Below are 21,149 nucleotides of genomic sequence, written 5' to 3'. Positions count from 1 at the left end.
ATACTGATTCACGACCTAGGGAGCTGAATGAGGGGCTGTTTACACAACACCATTTTCAACTAAGAACTGAAAACTTTTTATGTGTTTTGGACATTCATTTACACGACCACAGTGTTTTGGGGCCTGAAAACAAAATTTTGAAAACGGGTTTCAAAGTACAAGATTTTGAAAAATATCCCTTTATCGTTTCGTTTCTGTAAAAAAAAAAGAATCTGTTATCTGCTTGACAAATAATTTATGCTATTGCCCACTGACATGCTTTTAAAGCTATTGTTATCCAATTGTTTTGACCTTCAAACACCTTAAAATGCACACATGAAATCCAAATTTTCTCGGGGGAGTATGCCCCCGAACTACCTCACATTTCAATGTGCGTGACTATGTGGTAATGTGGGCTGGTGTGGTTACAGTGCCAGGGATGGATTTTTTTAACCAGTCTGCCCCCTGCATATAGGCATGCAATATACATTATTCTCTGTATCGAATCATGTTATCTTATTACCCACCCCAGCCCCTGATGTTTCGGGCTCAGCCCCTGATGTTTTTAAAACCTAGAAACGCCCCTGGTCACCAAACGCAAAACTTCCACAAAGAAAAAACGTTCCTAAGAAGCGTAAAGCAGCTAATGAGCTCATGATCTGAATCAGGTGTGTTATGTGTGTGTGAGAGAGAGAGAGAGAGAGAGAGAGAGAGAGAGAGAGAGAGAGAGAGAGAGAGAGAGAGAGAGAGAGAGAATATATATGAGTGTCAGTGTGTGTTTGCACGTGTGTCATAGTACATGTCTAATTGTTAAGTCTGGGCATTAAAACCATGGTTTCATGCAGGTATTCTTGGACATTTTAATGACTGACTTTCTGTGTGTGTGTATTGCTGAAACAACTCACCAGAAATCCCAATCGGCAGGTGTTAAATTAAGTAGATCTTTATCATATCCCTTGTGTTCCACAAGATACCCTGCAAAACTCTCATAGATCAGCTGCACACAGACAGAAGAAGAAATAAATGTAAGTACTAACATGAGGTGCAGTGACATGAAGATGTCAGGCCTAACCATAACTGAAGCATCATCTCGAGCTATTAGAGGTAAACTACACGTCAGATGCGATGCATGAACGTCCTCCTAGAATGACAGATAAAGTAGGCACTCATCTCACATTCTCAGTGTGTTTTAACGAGGCCTGCCGGACAGATCGATGCTTTAGATCCGCGCATCAACACGCGACTGTTCCAGTAATGTAACGCAAACAGAACACACAGCCTATTTCCGATTCTGATTTATTATAACCATGTGTCCGCCATATTCTGCGTGTAAGGTCGGTTGTGTGATGATATGCATGATGATGCCAGCACGACTCACCCTGGAGGTTTCCTTCAGATAGTATCGACAGAGCGTGTGGTCCAAATCAAAGCCGATCACATCACACTCCGATAGCGAGAAGTATTCGCTCATTGTACAGCCTTTAGGAGGAATGGCTATGTGAACTGTAAGATTACAGAATCGCGATGACTTCCAGCTGTCGATGCAGCTCGCTCGGTGGCGGCAGTCTGCAATGTATTTGTCTGTTCTGCAACACGTGGGACAGCGGCGACAACAGTGTCTACAAAAGACTACAAGCCGCGTTTAGAAACGGCTCACGGAAGGCGCAGTCACCTGCAAAACGCGTACCGGCATTTATCGCGGAAACACTCCGGTGCCGGTTATAACATTGCATATGAACAACGGGTCTTTTGTATCTTGCTTGCTTACACAAGACACGAACGTACGAATATCTGAATATTCGCGCATTTCCGGGTGTTGTTACCGTAATAACGTGAACAAAATGGAACGTCGCACGTCACTTCTAATTATTAAACATTTGTCAGTTATGCATGGATGAAGCTGTACATTGTAAAATAAAATAAAAATCATTATTCTCGAGAATAAAATGCTGTGGGTTTTCCACTCATTGCTAAGCAACGTTTTCCAGGTAAACCCTATACCTTACACAGGGACAAAATGTCCCCACAAAGATGGCAATATCCGAAATCCTTGGGGACATTTTTTGTTCCCCATGAGGAAACAAGCTTATAAATCATACTAAGTGATTTTTTTGAAAATGTAAAAATGTAGAAAGTTTTATGTGATGGGTAGGGTTAGTATAAGGGGATAGAATACAGTTTGAACAGTATAAAATCACGTCAAGTCACCTTAATACTGTGATGCCATTGATATATGTGCATGGGTTTGTATTTAATGTATTAAGATCGCATTAAAACATATACAAAACATACAGCAGTGGTCAACAGTGATGTCAGGCCTAATAAAATGTAGGGTCATTAAAAACAGAGATCCCCTCTGGACATACCAAATATTTAACTGTTGATTATACTTTTTTCAGTAAGAAAGCATGTTTCATTTTTGTGATCTACTACAAATGCAAACACTGTAGCACATCTGTTTGATCTTGACTTTATACTAGTTGGTTAAAAGTAATTGCAAGAATGGCTCAGAGAAAGTTGTTCTGAAAGAGCTCTAGCATCATTTGTTTGTAAATGCCACTTGGTTGAATAATATATCCAGTGAAATGACATACATTTTAAGTGTGGGTGAATTCTCCAAAAACTTTTTAAGGGCCACACAGAACAAGTCATCTCTTATGTATTTCCAGAATGAATTTATCCAACAGCTAGCCCTATTACAAAAATATGATATTTGGGATTTTAGTTTAAAGGGCAGAATTCAGAAAATGTTTGACAACTGCACAAATATGAACACAACTAGACTCATTTGGACTATATAAGCTATTCCGATTTTATAATCTTCAGATGTGATCCCATTTCAGGTTTGAATTTCCATTCTCTTCCTTTTTTGACTCATTGAAACTTTGCTCACTGGTCATTAGATAATTTTTTCATTCACCTGAAGTAGGAAGTAGTTGTGTTTTTTCTCACACTCACATGAGGGTGGCAGACATCGCTTTCATCATGAAAATCAGTGTGCGTCCTAATACAGCCTAAATTTCAGAGATCATGGCTACATTAATTTGTTCTTTGGAACAACAAAACTGTGGGCAAACGGACAGCCCACAGTGCCAATTTAAGATATTCTTTTTGCCTTTCTTTGCACTGTCAATAGGCTATCTGAAAAGGTCGTAAAATGTTTTCTGTTTAAAATTAATATAGGCCCACAAAGATTTATTGTGTGTAAAATTTTTTTTTTTTTTTTAAGTTACTGTCCATCAGTGGCATAATTTGTCACCAACAAACTATTTTGCCCCTAGTAAAGTTTTTACGGGGAGCGAGACATTTAGGAGTAAAACACAAAAGCTAAAACACTCATAATGCAAAACTAAACTAAATCAGTTCCAACCTCCCTAAATAGCCTGAAACAGATTTTTATTCAAACTTGCGACTAAATTGTGGTGGTTACAAAAATATATAAAGAGATATTATATTTAGTGTCATCAGAATATGTAGTTGTCATTGAAAAAGAAATTGAATGTCATTAATGCATACTGTATGATTTTGGATGATAGCGATTGATATTCCTTGCCTATGGGCGATCGATCATTCAATTACTTTTGCCTTGGGACATGTTCCCATCCTGGGGGAGGGGGCGCGCTGTGCAGACAAAATAGATTGCAGCAGCTCCATGTTCTGTGTATTTTATTGACTGTATATCTCCCCTTACCAGGTGTGACATGAGTAAATTGTCGTGGAAATACATTTTGTATAAGTCAAGGCTGTGAAAAATGGCAAATGTCATTCTTTGAAGTGTAATAATTGTTCGTATATTGATTCTAAAAGATCGGTTCAAGTTAACCATGTGTATCACGTGTGCAACTGGCGAATGCTAAACTGATGGCAGAGACCATGCGGTTACAGAAATATGAAAAACAATATTATTTGTGTTTTTGAGAACTAATGTAACAGTTAAGAGTCAGAAGTTGCAGGTGACAGTGCTTAAAAAAGGGATCTGTTGGTTCATAAGAGAAAGTGTAATGAACGTGTTCACACTAATGGTGTGTAAAGAGAGAATTATTTTTGCTGACACATGCTATAATTCCAGAGCTAATTTAAGAAGTTGAGAGTTGAAGGCAGAGTATCATATGTGAATATTGTATGCAATATACAGTACATAGTATTATTAATGTGCATTGTAATCCAAGTGTCTATTGAAATTATTTGTTAATTTGTGGAAACAGTACATGATGAGAAGATGTATGCGAGTAATTCTGTATTTTGTGGCTTTTTCTAAAGAGTTAATCTGATATATTGATATATGAGAATGCAGAAATATTTGCATTAGTGCAGAAAATACAGAGATCCAGAAGATGTTGCAGCTCCGTGTCCAGTGTCTTTTATTGACAGTATAACTTATCTCCCCTTACCAGGCGGTGACTACATAATCATTTAAAATTTTATTTTCATAATGTAAAGATAAGCGTGTGGAATACTGAACTCTGTAAACGCTTTTACCTGTTCTAGTGCTAGAGACTGTAAAATCATCAGTAATACCCCACTTATTTGCCTTGCACAACTGTTCGCTATTCTGAAATGGGTTGATGTATGATGTTATTTTGCTGTCATATCATTAAATTACTTTTTATTTAAGAAAAATATCCAAAAGAATAAATAATAGCAATAGCCTCTAGCTAATCAGTAATGCATAGTTTTGTATGGGTTTGTGAAATGATCGGTTTGATTTATATTCATAGCAAAATGTAGGTTATATATAGTAACAAGACAGATGCTGTTTTCTGCAAGTGTTTTTTATCCTCTGACACACACCAAACATTCAGATGTACAATGCACAATACAGAATTTTATGCAAACATGCAATAATTTAATACATAAAACTTACTTTATGGATTTCTCACTTAATGTCTTTGCTACTGACCTGTGATGATTTAATCATACAAATCACCATAAATGACTTCACTTCAGTGCTTGAATTTCACTCATAAAAATCTGTACGAACCCTGAGTCCCTCCAGGGCTGGATTTGAGGAACCTTGCTAAAAAGTATTTGAATTCCCATTAGGATCAAATTTGTTATTTATATTGGATCCCTTCTGAATTTTTATTAGGATTATAATTTTTTGCCCATTTCAGAGGTTCTGAGCTCAGTAGTTAAAATAATTTATTTTTACATTATGACTGTCTGCGATCTCCTGGAGGGTTATAAAGTGGAATACCACATCTTCTAATGGTAATTTCCCATTGAGGTAAGTTGTACCAAATGCAAATTGAAACATTTTGTTTAGGGTTGTATGTCTTCCATTTGAATTTGTTATTCATAGAATCTCATGTATATAAATATTTTTATATATAGTTTCCTATAAAGGTATCTGCCACTATCAGGTAACCCAGCTTTATTGCCTCCCCAAAGTCAAATTTTGCGTTTGGACCTTATCTGCAGGTGAATCACATGCTGATACTTTGGGCTTCAAATATTAAATGGATGGCCTTATAGTGTAACTCTACTTTGAGAAGTCACTTACCTGGTATTACTTACCTGGTGAAACTGGTAAAACGAGAGGCTTAATGTCTCTAGAACTGAAGCATAATAGGAATGGTTAATGTTTCCAAATTATCACGTTTCCCTGATAAAACAACACATTGTGTTTATTTTCAGAAACATTTTGTTTTTAATGTGGCACACAGGTGTATATATAAATTGGCTGGAACTTATTTGGCAACTGTGGCACGAACCTCTGCACCATAAGGAGGAAACTTTGTAGTCATGTCAGGAACCTCTGGGAAGCTCAGCAACCTGAGCTTCTTTGACACAGAGCTCTAGAACCGTAGCAGGGACTGGAGTTGCAGCAGAATGAACCTTCACAGTGATTCTGTGGAGCCTCAGCAGGTTTTGGAGCAGCAGTGACAGGAAACTTTATGGCTGTCTTCACTGGGAATTCTGGAGCAGCCCTGACAGGATCTCTGGGCCCAAGGCAGCTGAGAAAGAGAGCTATGTGAAACCCCCTCTCTGGGACCCGGATGCCAGTGGCAGAAACTTCTAGGGCGTCAGTGCGAGGAACTTGTGGAACGGGCTGAACAGAGAGCTCTGGGTGACTCCATTGTTAAAAATATGATTGGATGGTGCAGTACTTAACTAAAACTAAATGAACTATTTACAATATACATCCCTAGGCAAGTAGTTCCACAAGACGCTAAAACTACCACCTCAAGCCAAGGCGCCAGACGCAACCAAGGCCTGCCAGCCCCGCAAGACGCTGAGGCTGGAGAGATGGGGGGGGCTAACCTAACTGAGTAAAACTAAACTAACTATTTACAATATGCACACATCCCTAGGCAAGTAGTTCCGCAAGACGCTAAAACTACTGCCTAAAGCCAAGGCGCCAGACGCAACCGAGGCCTGCCAGCCCCGCAAGACGCTGAGGCTGGAGAGATGGAGGGGTCTTCTGTGTCAGCCCGCCAGACGCAAGGCTAAACCCTCTCCATGACCTGAAACACAATTAGAAAGCATTTTTCATAAGGTATACAAAATACATCTGTGCCATGTATAAGGATTGAGTATATGACAGTTACAGCAGGTACTGAATGGTAATGTAAAGAAGCTGATGTCCATATTCAGATAATCAAGCCAAAAAATCCCCAAAATAGGCCAATATAAATATATCTTCAAAATCATTTTAGCTTGTCTTAGACTCTGTACCTTGAACCAGTCATGGGAGAGCATCTCATCCAGATGGAGTCTCCGCTTTGGGTCGCTCTTCAGGCAACCTCGAATAAAGCGGCAGCAATCTGTGCAGAAAGACTGAGAGTTGTCTAATTGTTTCCTTCAACTTTACACTTGCTCTCTAAGCTGTAAAAATGGGAAAGATTCCTGCATTATCCATAAGAACATCTTTTTTGTTTTAACCATTTGAGAAGTTCGGCTGGAACCAGACATCAGGGTCCATCAAAGCGATATCTCTGCTGTCTGGGAAACGGCGGCCGATCATAGCAAACAGCAGCACCCCCAGCGACCACACCGCTGCCTGCTTCCCATAGTACTCGCCCTTCTCAAAGTACTCAGGAGGACAATACCTTGCTGTGCCTGGAGATAGGAGTTTGTCACATGTGTAAGCTAGCTTTATTGACTAGCCAGTATTGGCTATTCTTTGAGAGTTTTGTTAGTGTATTGTTGTTAATATCTCACTGTGTGATGTCTGATTAAGACATGGCGTAACTGGTCACTAGAGTTTAAATCCTAAAAATATGTTTTAAAGATAACGCATACCAGAGTAGTTTTTGTAGGATGAGCTTTTCATGAGGTCCCAGCAGCCGAAATCAATCAATTTGACCTCCAGGGTATCTGTGTTGACCAGGAGGTTCGGCATTTTGATGTCTCGATGTAGCACACCCCCAGAACAGCACAGGGCAGCAGCCTCGATCGCCTGCCACATGAAGTGACGGGCCAATTTCTCCTCTGGAATGCTGCCAAAAGCTGTGCATGTCCATGCAGGGTGAGGGCCGTTCTAAGACCATGATGTACTGGTCGAGATGGTCCTGCCAGTCCAGCACCTTTATAATGTGGCGACAGCGTGGGCCTTGATTGGCCATTACTGTCAGGGCCACCTCAAGTGGAACTGGTCTGGGATGGTCAGGCTAGAAGAATGACAGTTTTAATTATTTTTAGACAAAAGATTGGTTTCTCAAATAAGGATTTAGCCCAGTCTGTCTATCTATTGAAATATACTGTATATGATTTACATTAAAATGTTATAAATTGCAAACATAGAGATCACAGTCTACGTACAAGGCTGATGTATGGCTCGTTCTCTGTCTTCGCTGTGAATTTCACAGCTACCATGAGGCCGTCCTTGCAACGGGTCCCTTCAAAGACAGAGCCAAATGCCCCTTCCCCCAATTTCTTGCCAATGGCGTATTTCCAGCAAATGTGATCTATTAAAACAGAATTATTTTAATTGTTTACTCTTTAATAAAGCAGTGTCCCACAGTGAGACCATACTTTCTGATGAAATGTTAATCGGGAAATATATTTGTAATATTTGTACTTTTAAAAATTCATTTGTCGCATGACTATTTAAGTGAACTGCAAAAAAAGCCAAATGGTGATTTAAAATTATGGAGGAAAAAAAAACCTCAAAGAAAGCTTACAGCAGAATAAAATATATGCTTTCCTTTAAAAATATTCACTTTCAGAGAGAGAGAGAGAGAGAGAGAGAGAGAGTGTGTGCACGCGTGTGTGTGTCATATTTGATGTCAGACAGTAAACTGGCAGTAAACTCACCCTCTATCCTCACGATCTTGTCACAGTCCAGCTGTCTCAGCAAATGTGATCCAGCAGTGTCACCTGATGATGAACTGGCTGGACTGTCCTGATCTTGAGGCGTGACGTCCTCCACTTGCTGGTTTTCGGCATTGGGAGGGACTTCAGGACTATTGGAAGGAGGTTCCTGATGATCATTATCCTCAACAGTAAAGATGATGTCCTGTAAAGAAGTCTGATCTAAAGAGAGGAATATCAACCACAAGCCTGTTTCAAATCATATCATCCGCCACATCTTCAAACTGTATTTCATCTATATTCAAACATTCATCCCATCGTGGAATAAAGTCATTTATCTGCCTTTTCATAATGTGTGATGTGGGTTTTTTATATTGTGTGTAAATGATTAAGAGAGTTTGTGTTGTCCAGCACTCATCATTTACCATCAGTACACCTCCTGGATGGGGCTTCATCAGTGTCCTGGTCCACCTCACACTGCTCCACCTGCTCATCCTGAGCTTTGGTGGATTTGGGATGAGACGAACAAAAGAAAAAAGAGGCAAACCTCCGAAATGTCCTCTTTTTCTGCCTCTTATTCTTTGTTTTCTCTGTCCCTCTCTGCTTTCTCTCCTGCCCGCCTCCCTCACCGATGCCCACAGGCGTCTCGTCAGGCCGAGGATGAAGCTCCGCCTTGTGGTCGGTGGGTGTTAATGACTTTGTCATTTGCTTTGAAATTAATAGTCCTTAAATGATTTATTTTTGTATGGTATTTAATTGTTTTGATTTTGAGTTATTTGTGTTGTGGTAACGGAGGTCTTTTATTTTGAAGTTCATTCACGTGAGCGGATATAATGCGCATATGGTCCAAACATTTCAGTATGAATGAGATCCAGACGTACATGGTTATGGTATCGAAAGCTTACGGTTTGCAGGAATTTAAAAGGATTTAGCTCCTGGTTTGAATGGAGAACAAGGTATGATTATAGACTTCCTGTTATCTTTATGTCCTTGTTTTGATTTATATTATTTGTATTATGATTACTTATTGGTGGTTGTTTTGTATAATGTTTATTATTTGGTTTTGATGGATGTTTATTTATTTTCGGTATTTCGTTTTCTTTTTGTACAAGCTTTTACGTTGATTCTCAACGAACATGGTGTCCGACGGTGCCTTTATCTGTGATGACGGACATTCGAATAAAGTGTGGGAATCATCAGTCAAAGAGTCCAATCTTTCTTGAACCAGGCAGCTACAGTGGGTGTCAGTGTTGTTCGGGGATTTATCCCGTGCACACACTCACCTCCTCCCTCAACTCCCACTCTACGAAATTGTCGCTGTCCCATAATCAACAAGATAAAACGCTATCAACAACTGCAAACACACTGTTGATATCTGTACTCAGGGGCGTTGCTAGGATCTTGATACATTGGGGGCTTAACCCAGTCCAATCATGACCTCTTTCCCAACACTGGAAAAACGATTTCCTAGCTCATATGTCATTCGATCGATGCAAGGATAGAAAAGCCTCTGCTTGAGATGTTCTGAATTACTGAGCAGGTCTGAGCTGGATCCACAGGAGACTTCCACAACAAAGTCTTCCATCCTCTTCTGTTTCCTTCTTGGACCGAAAGAGGGCTCCTGGATGTTGTTCTCCTCACATGTTGTCTTTGTCATGGCATAGATGTCTTCAGCCACTTGTGTAGTTCGCTGGCAGACCAGGGTGTCATGGACAACATTTTTGTAGTGCACTGCCTGTGCCAAGTCAATGGTTTCTTTCTGAAAAACCTTGTGAAACCCTTCAGTGATGCCAAGCAACTTTTTGAACACAACCAACAGGTAGACCACAGGGAGTTTAGATATTTTTAAAAGCAGACCCAGTGCTGTTGGTGTTTTGATCATCTGAAGGGATTTCATGACGGCAGGAAAATTCTTCAGGAGTGCATTAACAGAGCGTAACTGACATGACTATCGGGTGTTTGATATTTGTGCAAGCTCTCCCTATTCAATATGGAGCTCTTTCTGAATGGCAGCAAACTGATCATGGTTGACTATAGACACACTGTAAAAAGAGTAGAGGTTCTCAAGCAGATCAGAAAAATCACTGGCTTCAGGAATGGCCTTGCAAGTATGGCAAAGGACCAGGTTAAGGACCAATGCACATAGACAGCCTCTGGATGCTTTTCCCGGAAACGAGCTTGCACTCCTCGAACAGATCCACTCATCACTGCTGCACCGTCATATGTTTGGGCCACCACTTTCAGTTCAGCAATGTTGTTTGAGACAAGAACTTGCTCGACTTGCTCGAATCTCTCCTTGATGTCACCTTCCAGTGAAACGTATCGCACACAAACAGCAAGTTGTTCTGTGTGCCCATCCTTAGCTTCGTCTGCCATTACCGCATACATCTTGGATTCCTTTACTTCTTTAATTATTTGTGCTGTCACCTCCATGGAGCAACATCCAATTAATTCATTTTGAGAAGAAGGTGACAGGTATGTAGTATTGGCAGGAGCTTTGTATCCCTGCAGGAAAGGGTCAAACTTTTGCAGCAGCTGCACGTATTCAAGGAAGTTCCCTTTGTTAGGGCTGTCATCCGTTTAACTGTGGCCACGAAAGGGAATGCCCTGTTTGCCTAGAAAGGCGGTAACTGAAACAATGCGTCGGAGATACTCCCTTCTTTCGCTAACCTCAGCGACACTAGCAGCTTGTAACTGCTCAGCAATGTCACCATGAATCTTGCTTGCTTTGTAGCTCATCCATGCCACCATGGAGGCATTGTGTAACACAGTCTTCTCATGGTCCCTAAACGAATCTAAAGCCCTCTTCCAGTTGGTGTAGCCATTAGAGGCCAGACCATCTTTGTTGAGCCTACCTTCCTGCGTGCTGAACAATCTGCAGCAGAAACAGAAGGCGGAATTTTGGCTCACTGAATATTCAAGCCATTTAAAAGTGTTGTACCAGCTCTTCTGAAAGGACCTCTTCTGAAGTCCAAAATGGTTGGAAGGAAACTGGACATCTTTAACTTGCTTTGGACCTGTGTCTGGGCTTCCTAAATCTGTCTCTTTAGAGCTCTCCTGTCTTTCCCTCATCTCTCCTCCCTGGCTCTCGCCTCCCTTATCTATCCACAGCAACTCTATCAACTGTATTCTTCTTCTGTTTTATTGTCCTATATTTGTCACAGTGTCTGGTTGTGTTTCCCTGGGTTATCACTAGAGGTCCTCGTTCTCACGGTGTCATTCACATTTAAAGGATTAATTCACTTTAAAAAAAAACTTTTGCTGATAATTTACTCACCCCCATGTCATCCAAGATGTCCATGTCTTTCTTTCTTCAGTCGAAAAGAAATTAAGGTTTTTGATGAAAACATTCCAGGATTTTTCTCTATATAATGCACTTTGCTGGGCACCAAACGGTTCAAGGTCCAAAAGACAGTTTCAGTGCAAACTGCAAACTGTTCAAATGGCTTTAAACGACACCAGACGATGAATAAGGGTCTTATCAAGCGAAACGATCGCTCATTTAAAAAATAAATAACAAAGTTTAAGTTTTATAAGCTCAAATGCTCGCCTCGAATTTGCTCTGGAGAGCAGAAACCGCTGCGTAGAGGGTTTCAGGAGTTTCACCACTTGCGCCAGGAGCTAGGTTTGGTGGACCTAACGGTGACTGTGTGTTCACACCGGACGCGAATAGCGCGTCAGGCGCGAGTGATTTCAATGTTAAGTCAATGCAAAGCCGCGCTCTACGCCTCATTCGCACCGCAGTAATTTTTTACGCGCGTAATGCGTCTTTGCATTGACTTAACGTAGAAAGCACTCGCGCCTGACGCGCTATTCGCGTCCGGTATGAACGCAGCATTGTCTTCTGACTTGAAGTTCAATGATAGGAATGAAACAATGAATGAGTTGTTGTTAATTCTCCATTTTCAGAGTATGTTTCATTAAAAAAACGGCGACAAAACAGCGATTAAAAGCCATTTAGCTCGCGAGATGAGAAAAGTGACATCGGTTTGCTATAGGTATCAGACAGAAAAGTTGATGCTAGCAATGTTAGGATTTCCTAACCTGAAATAAGATAGGATGAAGCAAGATAGGATTCCTAAAGTTATTTAGTATTTGCTTCGGTAATACCAATTGGGGGAAATCCTATCTTAGACTCTTCCTGTAATACGGCTACTAATATCTAGCTAGCTATCCATCTGGTGTAGTGGTAAAAAAAGAGGTGGGTAAACTATAAATTCTGGTGGACCACGACATGGTCACCCGGTAAGGTGGGCCACTGCCTACCGATGTACGTGTATCCTGATGACATCGCTATAGGCTATCATTTGATGGTACCACCAAGGGTATCACTGGTTGTTCCCTCATTATAGGTCACACAATCACTATTCAATTCATACATTAATCTAAGTTCTTGTTCAAGAGACTCAAAAATGAATAAACTGACTGTGTTGCTTTTCAGTCCAAATGTGTGGGTGGCATCTTCTCTCGGTCTCTCCTCTCTCTGTTCCTTCATCCTCAGCTTCTCCTCTCTCGGTCTCTCCTCTCTCTGTTCCTTCTCTCTCGAATTGTCCTGTCTCTGTTTCTTCATTCTCTGTTTGTCTTTCCTCTTTTCCTCTTTCCTCATCTCCTTTCTCTATATCTCCTCTCTCTGTGCTCTCTGCATAATTGTCTGTCTCACCTATGTCTGTAAAATGAAGTTAAAATGGAGAAAAGACAGCTTAGCATCATTCAAGCAGCTGATTTCTGTAAATTAATGTGAAACTAAATGTACATTGCAGCACAGGGTGAAGTCATTTACGATGATTTGCGACAAATATAATGTAAATTTTGCCTGATATAAAACTATGTAAAATAAATGGTGCTCTGTGTCGCGGCAGGATTTTGAACGAGAGCCGTTGCTGGGCGCCGCGGACAGACGCCGAATGGCACAACCGGTGTGTGTACACCCGAAGAGAAAATGTGTTCGAATTTTAAAGACGTGGCCCTGCGCTTCTCGTCCGGTGTGCGAGCCCCTTTAAAGTGCTGTTTTCTTTTGAGCCGAAGAACTCCCATTCAGGCGAGCTTACTTTTTTCGGGTGTGGACAATGTTTCACTCTCTCGCTCAGACGACATTCTTCTAGTAGCTGCGCGGCCCGGGCTGCGTCTTCTTTGATAGGTGTCAGCGGGTGCAATACAGCTGAGACGTCAACCAGGTACTCGAGCTGAAGTATTTACGTGTCATGTTATCATAACAGTCCTATTCATTTTAAACATCGTGGTTATCGCCAATACCGGTATATTGCCACAGTCTAAATTAACACGATGTGATATTTCATGCTTTGAATATCACGATTATCGTCAACACCGGTAGGCTATATTGCGACACCCCTAATATCGACACATTTTTATATTGCGATATCTCTATTTAACAATGTATAATCACATAAAGCGATCGTGTCTCTTCTTGGATAGACTAATGGATTAGTTTTACGATCCCCTTATGAACTTTTGAAGCGTCACAGTGGTAGTTGCTTAGACTGTCAATGGGGGGACAGAAATCACTCAGATTTTATTTAAAATATCTTGTTTTTATCACCATTTGTTTTTAGAAGATGAATGAAAGTCTTACGGATTTGGAACGACACGAGGAAGAGTAAATGATGACAGAATTACCATTTTTGGGTGAACTATCTGTTGGAAACTCAGAGGCGAAGACCCGAAGACTTGGTTGTTTCTTCAGTAGGATTATTTATTGAGAACATGCTGTTGGTCGCTACAGTCTTCAAGCCCGACTAAGGAAGTTATACATTGTACACATTTTAGGGGGCAGTCCTTACAAGTGGAGACAAAGCACCTGGGTGTCAACCTTAAACGCATTGCAAATGAAGTAAGTTATAGAAACCCGCCCCAGACTCTACAAATCCTAATCCAATCAGCATACCTATTCAAAGAATGGGACCGAGCCATTAAAGACCAAAGGTGAGAGTCTCAGTAATCTGACTCATTTGATTTAAAATAAAGAGAACAGGACTGGCAGGAACCTGTACCTGTAGGAGCATCTACTCACTCAGTGTAACCCTGCTCACAAGAGTAAGGCTGTCTTCATCCAGAGATATTCATTATGACATCATCCAATTTAGCATTACTAGTACTCCATCAGGTACATTTACAGTATATTGCACACAACTCATTTTTACTTTGCAGTAACATGATAATGCAATTTTACTTCTTGATAAATATATGCACATGATAAATGGCACAAAGCTTCATGCGCTCGTCATCTCGGATTGAAACAAAAAGTGTGTAAACGTTGCTAATGTTATTCACAGTGTTGTGGCTGATCAGTGTAAAACGGCAATAATGAAGTGATGACTGAATCAATTTATGTATTTTTATTTTTTTCACACAAGATACAAGATACTGGCAGGAGTGCAGGATTGTCGCCTGTAATGTCAAGGATGTTCTTGTACTTGTTGTACTTGAAATAAAAGAAAGGATTCAAGCCTCCTTCAACTTTTCATCTCCTGCGTTCCGCCGAATGTTGCAGTTTGATGTTGAAACATATCAATAACCAAAGGAAAAAATAGTGTTAATTATGGATTCTATCTTACAACCTTAAATAGGAACGTTTAAAATTGAAAATCATCCCAGGAAAGATTCAGGCATTTTCCCAACATCATTCAGATGATGCAGTTTGTTGTTTCAATGCAAATAAAAACAATAGTGTTAATTACGAGTTTCATTAACAACCTAAAAATAGGAACTTTTCCTTACCTGTAATTAAAAGTCATGCCTATTTCCACTTTTTTTTTTTTTTTTTTTTTTTATTAACTTCAATTTCAGAAAAGGGTACAAATCACAAATAAGTAATCAACATATACATAACAATATACAAAAATACAACACATAAAAAGAATACAATACAATTTTGCCAGGGGCCTATTTCCACTTTCCACCTTCTGTTCTAGAGTTCTGTGACATCATAGCATGATTTAAACCAGACAGCAGAGGGCAGCAGCGAGTGACAATTTGTTGTCATGACAACCAGATGATTGTCTGAAAGAGTTCAATAAACATGAAATGATAAAGAAACAGCTGCTAGCTGATTGTAGCAGACAGTTAGACCTACTACTCAAGTTTAATGATGTTTGTGGAACATAAAACATATTTTGAAGAATACTGGTGACGTAACCCTAACACACACCATGTTTTAAATAAATTACAGGAACGTCTGTGTTTATTGTTCGCATATCTCTCGAACCGTAAGTCCGATGGATTTCAAACTTGCCAGGTGTCTTGCTACGACCACGAGTAAGTGCAGTGCAAAGTTTGATGTTGTTTGGATTAGAAATGCAAAATATATCGTTAAAAGAAGCACACATTGAAGATGTTTAGATGATGTTTAGAAGGTTAAGGTTTAAAAATAAACATTCTGACGTAAACACTCTGTCAGCTAAACATTAACCCTCTGGTTATCTTCGGGGTCTTTTTAACCCGCAAATGACTTTTGCTCAAATTAATAAAAAAAATTATCTTTGTCCAAATGGTATGAAACTTTCTACGGCTCTCAACACTTTCTAGATCTACAAAAACAAAATTGGAATGATATCTGTTTTTATGTTAGCGTGAAAAAACTAGTGACACTAGTTGTCTTCGGAATCCCTGGAGAAATCAGAAACAACGCAGAACACATAAGAAATAAAGTGGCACACTTACAACAATGCAAAAAACATCCACAATGCAAAATTATCATGCTCACCACAAGCGCACACACACACACACACACACACACACACACTTAGATGAATATATTTTTGAGACTATAAAAACTGTTCTCTTATCATTTGTAAAATAAAATCATCCAAAATGCAGAACCATCACAAAAATAAATTGGTGACACTGACACATTGAAAATGCACACTCACACACACAAACACAAACACAGGAATACATTTGTAAGGCTATAAAAACTCATTTGTTATTGCTGTTCATGTCCATGTCATGTATTTGTACTCAATATGTAATATAACTGTTCATTTCTGTTAATTTTTGTTCTGTTACAGTTAGTAACTGAAACGTTGATTAAAATTGTAGAATTATATTAAAAACAGATGATAGATAAAGGTTTAGATTTTATCATTTATTTCATTGTAACATCTTGTTCAGGTTTGATTCTAATCATAATGTAACATTATTGAAAAACTTTTTTTTCAGTACAAAAAATGCTAAACTTTGACAAAAAGTTTTTTTTTTTTGTTATAATTGTGATTTTATAATATTTAGGTATGAATCCAACTGAATCCAACTTGTGAAAAGATATCTTTTAGTCAAATAGCAAATAGCATATAGCATATAGTGGAGCTCTATAGCCATCTAGTGGTTAACTGTCACACATTTATCAGCCATACACTATCATTGTTAAATGATATGTTATAGTGGTGAATGTATAATGTCTTTGTTATCATATATATATATATATATTTTTTTGTATTTATACATTGTTTGTAATATCAATGTATATTCTTATCTGTGTGTATTGTTGATATAGTGAATGAATGGTGTATGACTGTTGGTTATTTTTTTGTTAGTTTTTATGTTACCGGCCTAGGGACTGCAGATGAAAAGTAGTATCTTTTTACTAATTCTGGCATATTTACATGGTGTATTATCATACATCATGTTCATGAATATGCATGGTCCCTATCAAATAAACTAAAAAAAAAAAAAAAAAAAAAAAAACGATTTTTTTTAAAACTGCATTTCCAAAAAAACTGGGCAAAAATCTTACATTAAACCATATAAAATTATCCATGTTATCCCCATGAATAAAATGCTGTAAAAAAAAAAAAAAAAAAAAAGCCTATTTAAATAAATATTTATTAATTTATTCATAGAAATTTAAAAGATATGACTCCAAAAACTGCACGAATGTTGAGTAAAAACATTAATAAACAGAGTAAAATTACATTAGTAAAAAAAAAAGCTATTATTGTGTTACAAAATTAAATGTTATTGTCTGGGGTCCCTGGAGACCCCAAATATAGTGTCTACACAAATTAATATAATACAAGGGTTAAGTCAGCTACACTGTTTACTTTTGAATATTATATTTTATTCACGGCCATCATTTGTAGTAGCCTATTCACAAACTGTTTGCTCAAGCATAGAGTTTTTTCGGAGTTCACTGTGTAGCCGCTCCCTGAATCGTCATTCATTTGTGGATGTTAACTGAATCTGTAAGTCAGCTACGCTGTTTACTTCTGAATATTATATTTAATTCTGGTGCGCTTAGCGTTATCGCTGTTTAATAGTAGCCAAAGCTATTCACCAACTAAACATATCCTATTCATTGCGGTCACAGTATCTTTCATGGCCATCATTTGTAGTAGCCTATTCACAAACTGTTAGCATAGCCTGGTCTCAATGCTACGTTTTTACTGTGTCATGCGCGCTGAAGTTAGCCTGCATGCAGAGATGGGCATAAATACATGGACATGTATTTAAAATAGAAATACAAAATACTGTGTGGAAAAATGTATTTAAATACAAATACAAAATACTGTGTGAAAAAATGTATTTAAATACAAATACAGTATTTTGTATTTTGAAAATACACAAAATACATGTGAAATTGGCCATCCAGTGCAGGCATAGGTCACAGTGAATAAAGAAACTACATAGGCCTAATTGCTGGCCATTACAAATAAACTTGTGCAAAATAGCAGCCATTTATATACTTATTTCTGACCAGGTTACAATGTAGTCGATTACTTGTGGTGAACACTATTAAAAAATTCATACTGCATGTAAAACTGTGGGAACCTTTTCTGCTTTCTAGCAAAGAATATGACCCAAAATCTGACTTCACAGTAACAATATATATCATGGTTTCACAATTCTCAATATCAGTTTTAATACAACAGCAAAAACTGAATTTCAAACTCTGTTGAAGCTTTTTTTTTTCTTTTTCGGGTAGTCCAATGCTTTTTAAGTAGGGGTGTAACGATACCCTCATCTCACGATTCGATACATATCACGATACTGAACTCACGATACGATATTATTGAGATACTCCAAGACATATGATAAAAAGGTTAACAAAAAATTTACTGTTGATTAAAATGCTAAATTTGATATTACATTGTGTGTGTAAATGAATAGGTTTGGACTCTGTGCTGGAAACCCAAAGCACCGGACAATAGAGACACCAGAATAACAATATTCATGATTCTGAAGCTGAAAACAGAATTATTTAAGACAAATATGCTTGCACTCTTTCAATGACTAGATATGTATGTGGCCAAATAATGTAGGCCACATACTTTACTTTACAGTTAAAGGGATAGTTCACCCCAAAATTAAAATTATGTCAGTAATTACTCACCCTCATGTTGTTCCAGCCCAGTAAGACTTTCGTTCATCTTCGGAACACAAATGAAGATATTTTTGATTAAATCTGAGAGCTGGATCACTCCTCCATTGGCTTCTAAGGGATCGAAACTGGCCGGCCCAAAAGTTATTAAAGACATCGTTAAAATAGTCCGAGTGACTACAGTGGCTCAATCATAAGTTTATCAAGCGACGAGAATACTTTTTGTGCGCAAAAAACAAACAAAAATAACGACTTTATTCAACTATTCATTTCCTTCTCTGTGGGCCTCGAGATTTCACGTAGTGTAACAGCGCAGCGCTTCTGTGTTGTACGTCACACACATCACACACATGACCAGCGTCGGCCAATAGTGAGCCTACGTGTGACATACAACACAGAAGCGCGGCGCTGTTACACTACAACTATCTCGAGGCCAACAGAGAAGGAAATGAACCCTTACAGAAAAAACACATGAATTTCACATGTTATCACATGTTTTCCACATGTGCCCACATGTGACCACATGTGACCACATATGCCCACATGTGACCACATATGAACAACATGTCATCACATGTGAACAATGTTTCACCACATGTGAACAACATGTCACCACATGCAGTAATGTTCGACCACATGTGAACAACATGTCACCACATGCAGTAATGTTCGACCACATGTGAACAACATGTCACCACATGTGAACTTAATGGAACACGTGGCACATGTGGAAAACATGTTATAGGTAATAATGTGGAGCTCATGTGAAATATATTTGCACGTTGTAATAGGTTTTAACATGTGAATTATGTTACCACGTCACAAATACTGTACATTTTTAGCTTCAATAGCCTTTTTCACACAAAATGCATAGAACATAAAGCTTATAATGCATGTGTATATACTAACACTTATATACACGTATAGTTTTTAATGAGTTTTTGCAATACTTTTATTTCAACACTGTTTACCATTTCTAAAGCTATATTGTAAATATATTTTACATAATCAACAGTATATTATATTTGATATAATCAATAGGCTACTGCAAGCACGTTTTCAAATAAAATAAAGTGGATATTAAACTTTTCATTTTAAGTGCTGCATGATTTTGACGTGGTTTAATCAATGCCGTGCGCGTGAACTTTCGAGTATTTCAAACACTGGAGCGGCCGGCGCGCAGAGTTGCCATGGAAACGGCGCGGGACCACTGCTACTGGTAAGCAACAAAACTCCCTCTCTCGATGTTGTTTAAACTTTTCACGGCTTTTTCCAGGTGAGATTAGTCTCTAAAATCACACGAATAATACTCACAACTGTTTTTGACATTTCTCTTACTTGTAATTGACACGATTCTGTTAAAAATTTACATGGTGTAGTGTCTTCGGAAAAAGTCCGTTAGGATCTCAACCGTTTTCTGAAGAGGTAGCAGCTAGCTAGGCTAACGTAATGTTAACTCGGTTGAACTTTTATTTATTAAAGTTTGGGCTTTTAATCACCTCTTATGTGTAGATGAGAGGTTTTGTAAAGGTTTTACTTGGAAGTGAGCTAATTTATTTAACACAAACGTAAACATAACGTATCGGTGATGTTACTTTCAGGAGCAAGAAAATTGGCTGAAACTAACGTTAGCTCAATGGTAACGTTAAACACATTTTGATTAAAAAATGTTCTGTGATTTCAGTAGTAACAAAATAACCCATAACAGAGAGAAAGCTCCACGACTTCAACATTTCTGGAGAAAGCTGCTGCCGGAGAAGTAACGTTAGGACACAGGTGAGCCGAGGAAGCTCATTAAATAACCTCATTTTATTTCTCAATTTGTTTTTTTAAATTGTTTATTTTAAGAAGGTTTTGACATCCAAACGAAGTTACACCGTATGAGCAAAATTAAATGAATAAGTAAACCCAAAAACAAATTCTGTTATCCTAGTTAAGAAATTATATTCTGTATATTCTTTAAATTCTTTCTCTTTTCTGCATTTCACCTCTGCTGTAGCTTCTTTCCTTTCAATAAACCTGGCATTGCATTGTTGGCTCAGTGACAAATGGCTTGTTGTGTTCTTAGATCCTTCAGTGCTGATGCCCTTCAACGGAGCGGAGTGGAGCTGATCTTCATCTCTAAAGCACTATTGATGAACCATATGATTAGTAAGTAAAACGCCAAACATACACTAATGTCAAACATACACTAATTGTCTTGGTACAAATGTTTATGTCTCTTTCTCTTATGTTCACCAAAAAACATTAAAAACAATAATATTGTGAAATAATATAAATAAATAAAAACTGTTTTCTATGTGAATATATTGTAAAATGCAATTACTTCCTATGATCAAAGCTGAATTTTCAGCATCACAGCTTCACATCATCCTTCATAAATTATTCTAATATGACGATTTGATGCTCAAAAAAACATTTATGATTATTATCAGTGTTGAAAACAGTTGTGCTGCTTCATATTTTTGTGTTTTTCAGGATTATTTGATGAATAGAAAGGTTAAAATAACAGCATTTATTTGAAACAGAAATCCTTACTCTCTCTTTTGATCAATTTAATGCATCCTTGCTGAGTAAAAAT

The 21,149-nt window shown here is 38.3% G+C and overlaps 1 protein-coding gene and 1 pseudogene across 2 annotated transcripts in view; both read right to left on the bottom strand.

The window, feature by feature from the left end:
* nt5dc1 (5'-nucleotidase domain containing 1) overlaps window positions 1–1,787 on the bottom strand; it is a 65,817-nt gene extending 64,030 nt beyond the window's left edge. The window contains exons 1-2 of one of the 2 annotated variants that reach the window (XM_056249981.1): window positions 1,358–1,787; window positions 885–976 (exon numbers count right to left, since the gene is read on the bottom strand). In XM_056249981.1, coding sequence (XP_056105956.1) covers window positions 885–976; window positions 1,358–1,450 — 185 coding nt within the window. In that variant the 5' untranslated portion in view covers window positions 1,451–1,787. The remainder of the gene's footprint in view (window positions 1–884; window positions 977–1,357) is intronic. The other variant, XM_056249916.1, reaches the window with a different exon arrangement.
* Window positions 1,788–6,428: 4,641 nt separating this feature from the next.
* LOC130088744 (serine/threonine-protein kinase pim-1-like) lies at window positions 6,429–8,940 on the bottom strand (annotated as a pseudogene).
* Between the last annotated feature and the right edge of the window lie 12,209 nt (window positions 8,941–21,149).

The sequence above is a fragment of the Rhinichthys klamathensis genome, unplaced genomic scaffold (assembly GCF_029890125.1).
Source record: "Rhinichthys klamathensis goyatoka isolate OS25496 unplaced genomic scaffold, OSU_Roscu_1.1 h1tg000001l_1, whole genome shotgun sequence".
Classification (NCBI taxonomy): Eukaryota; Metazoa; Chordata; class Actinopteri; order Cypriniformes; family Leuciscidae; genus Rhinichthys; species Rhinichthys klamathensis.
This window is presented reverse-complemented; position numbering and strand designations above follow the sequence as displayed.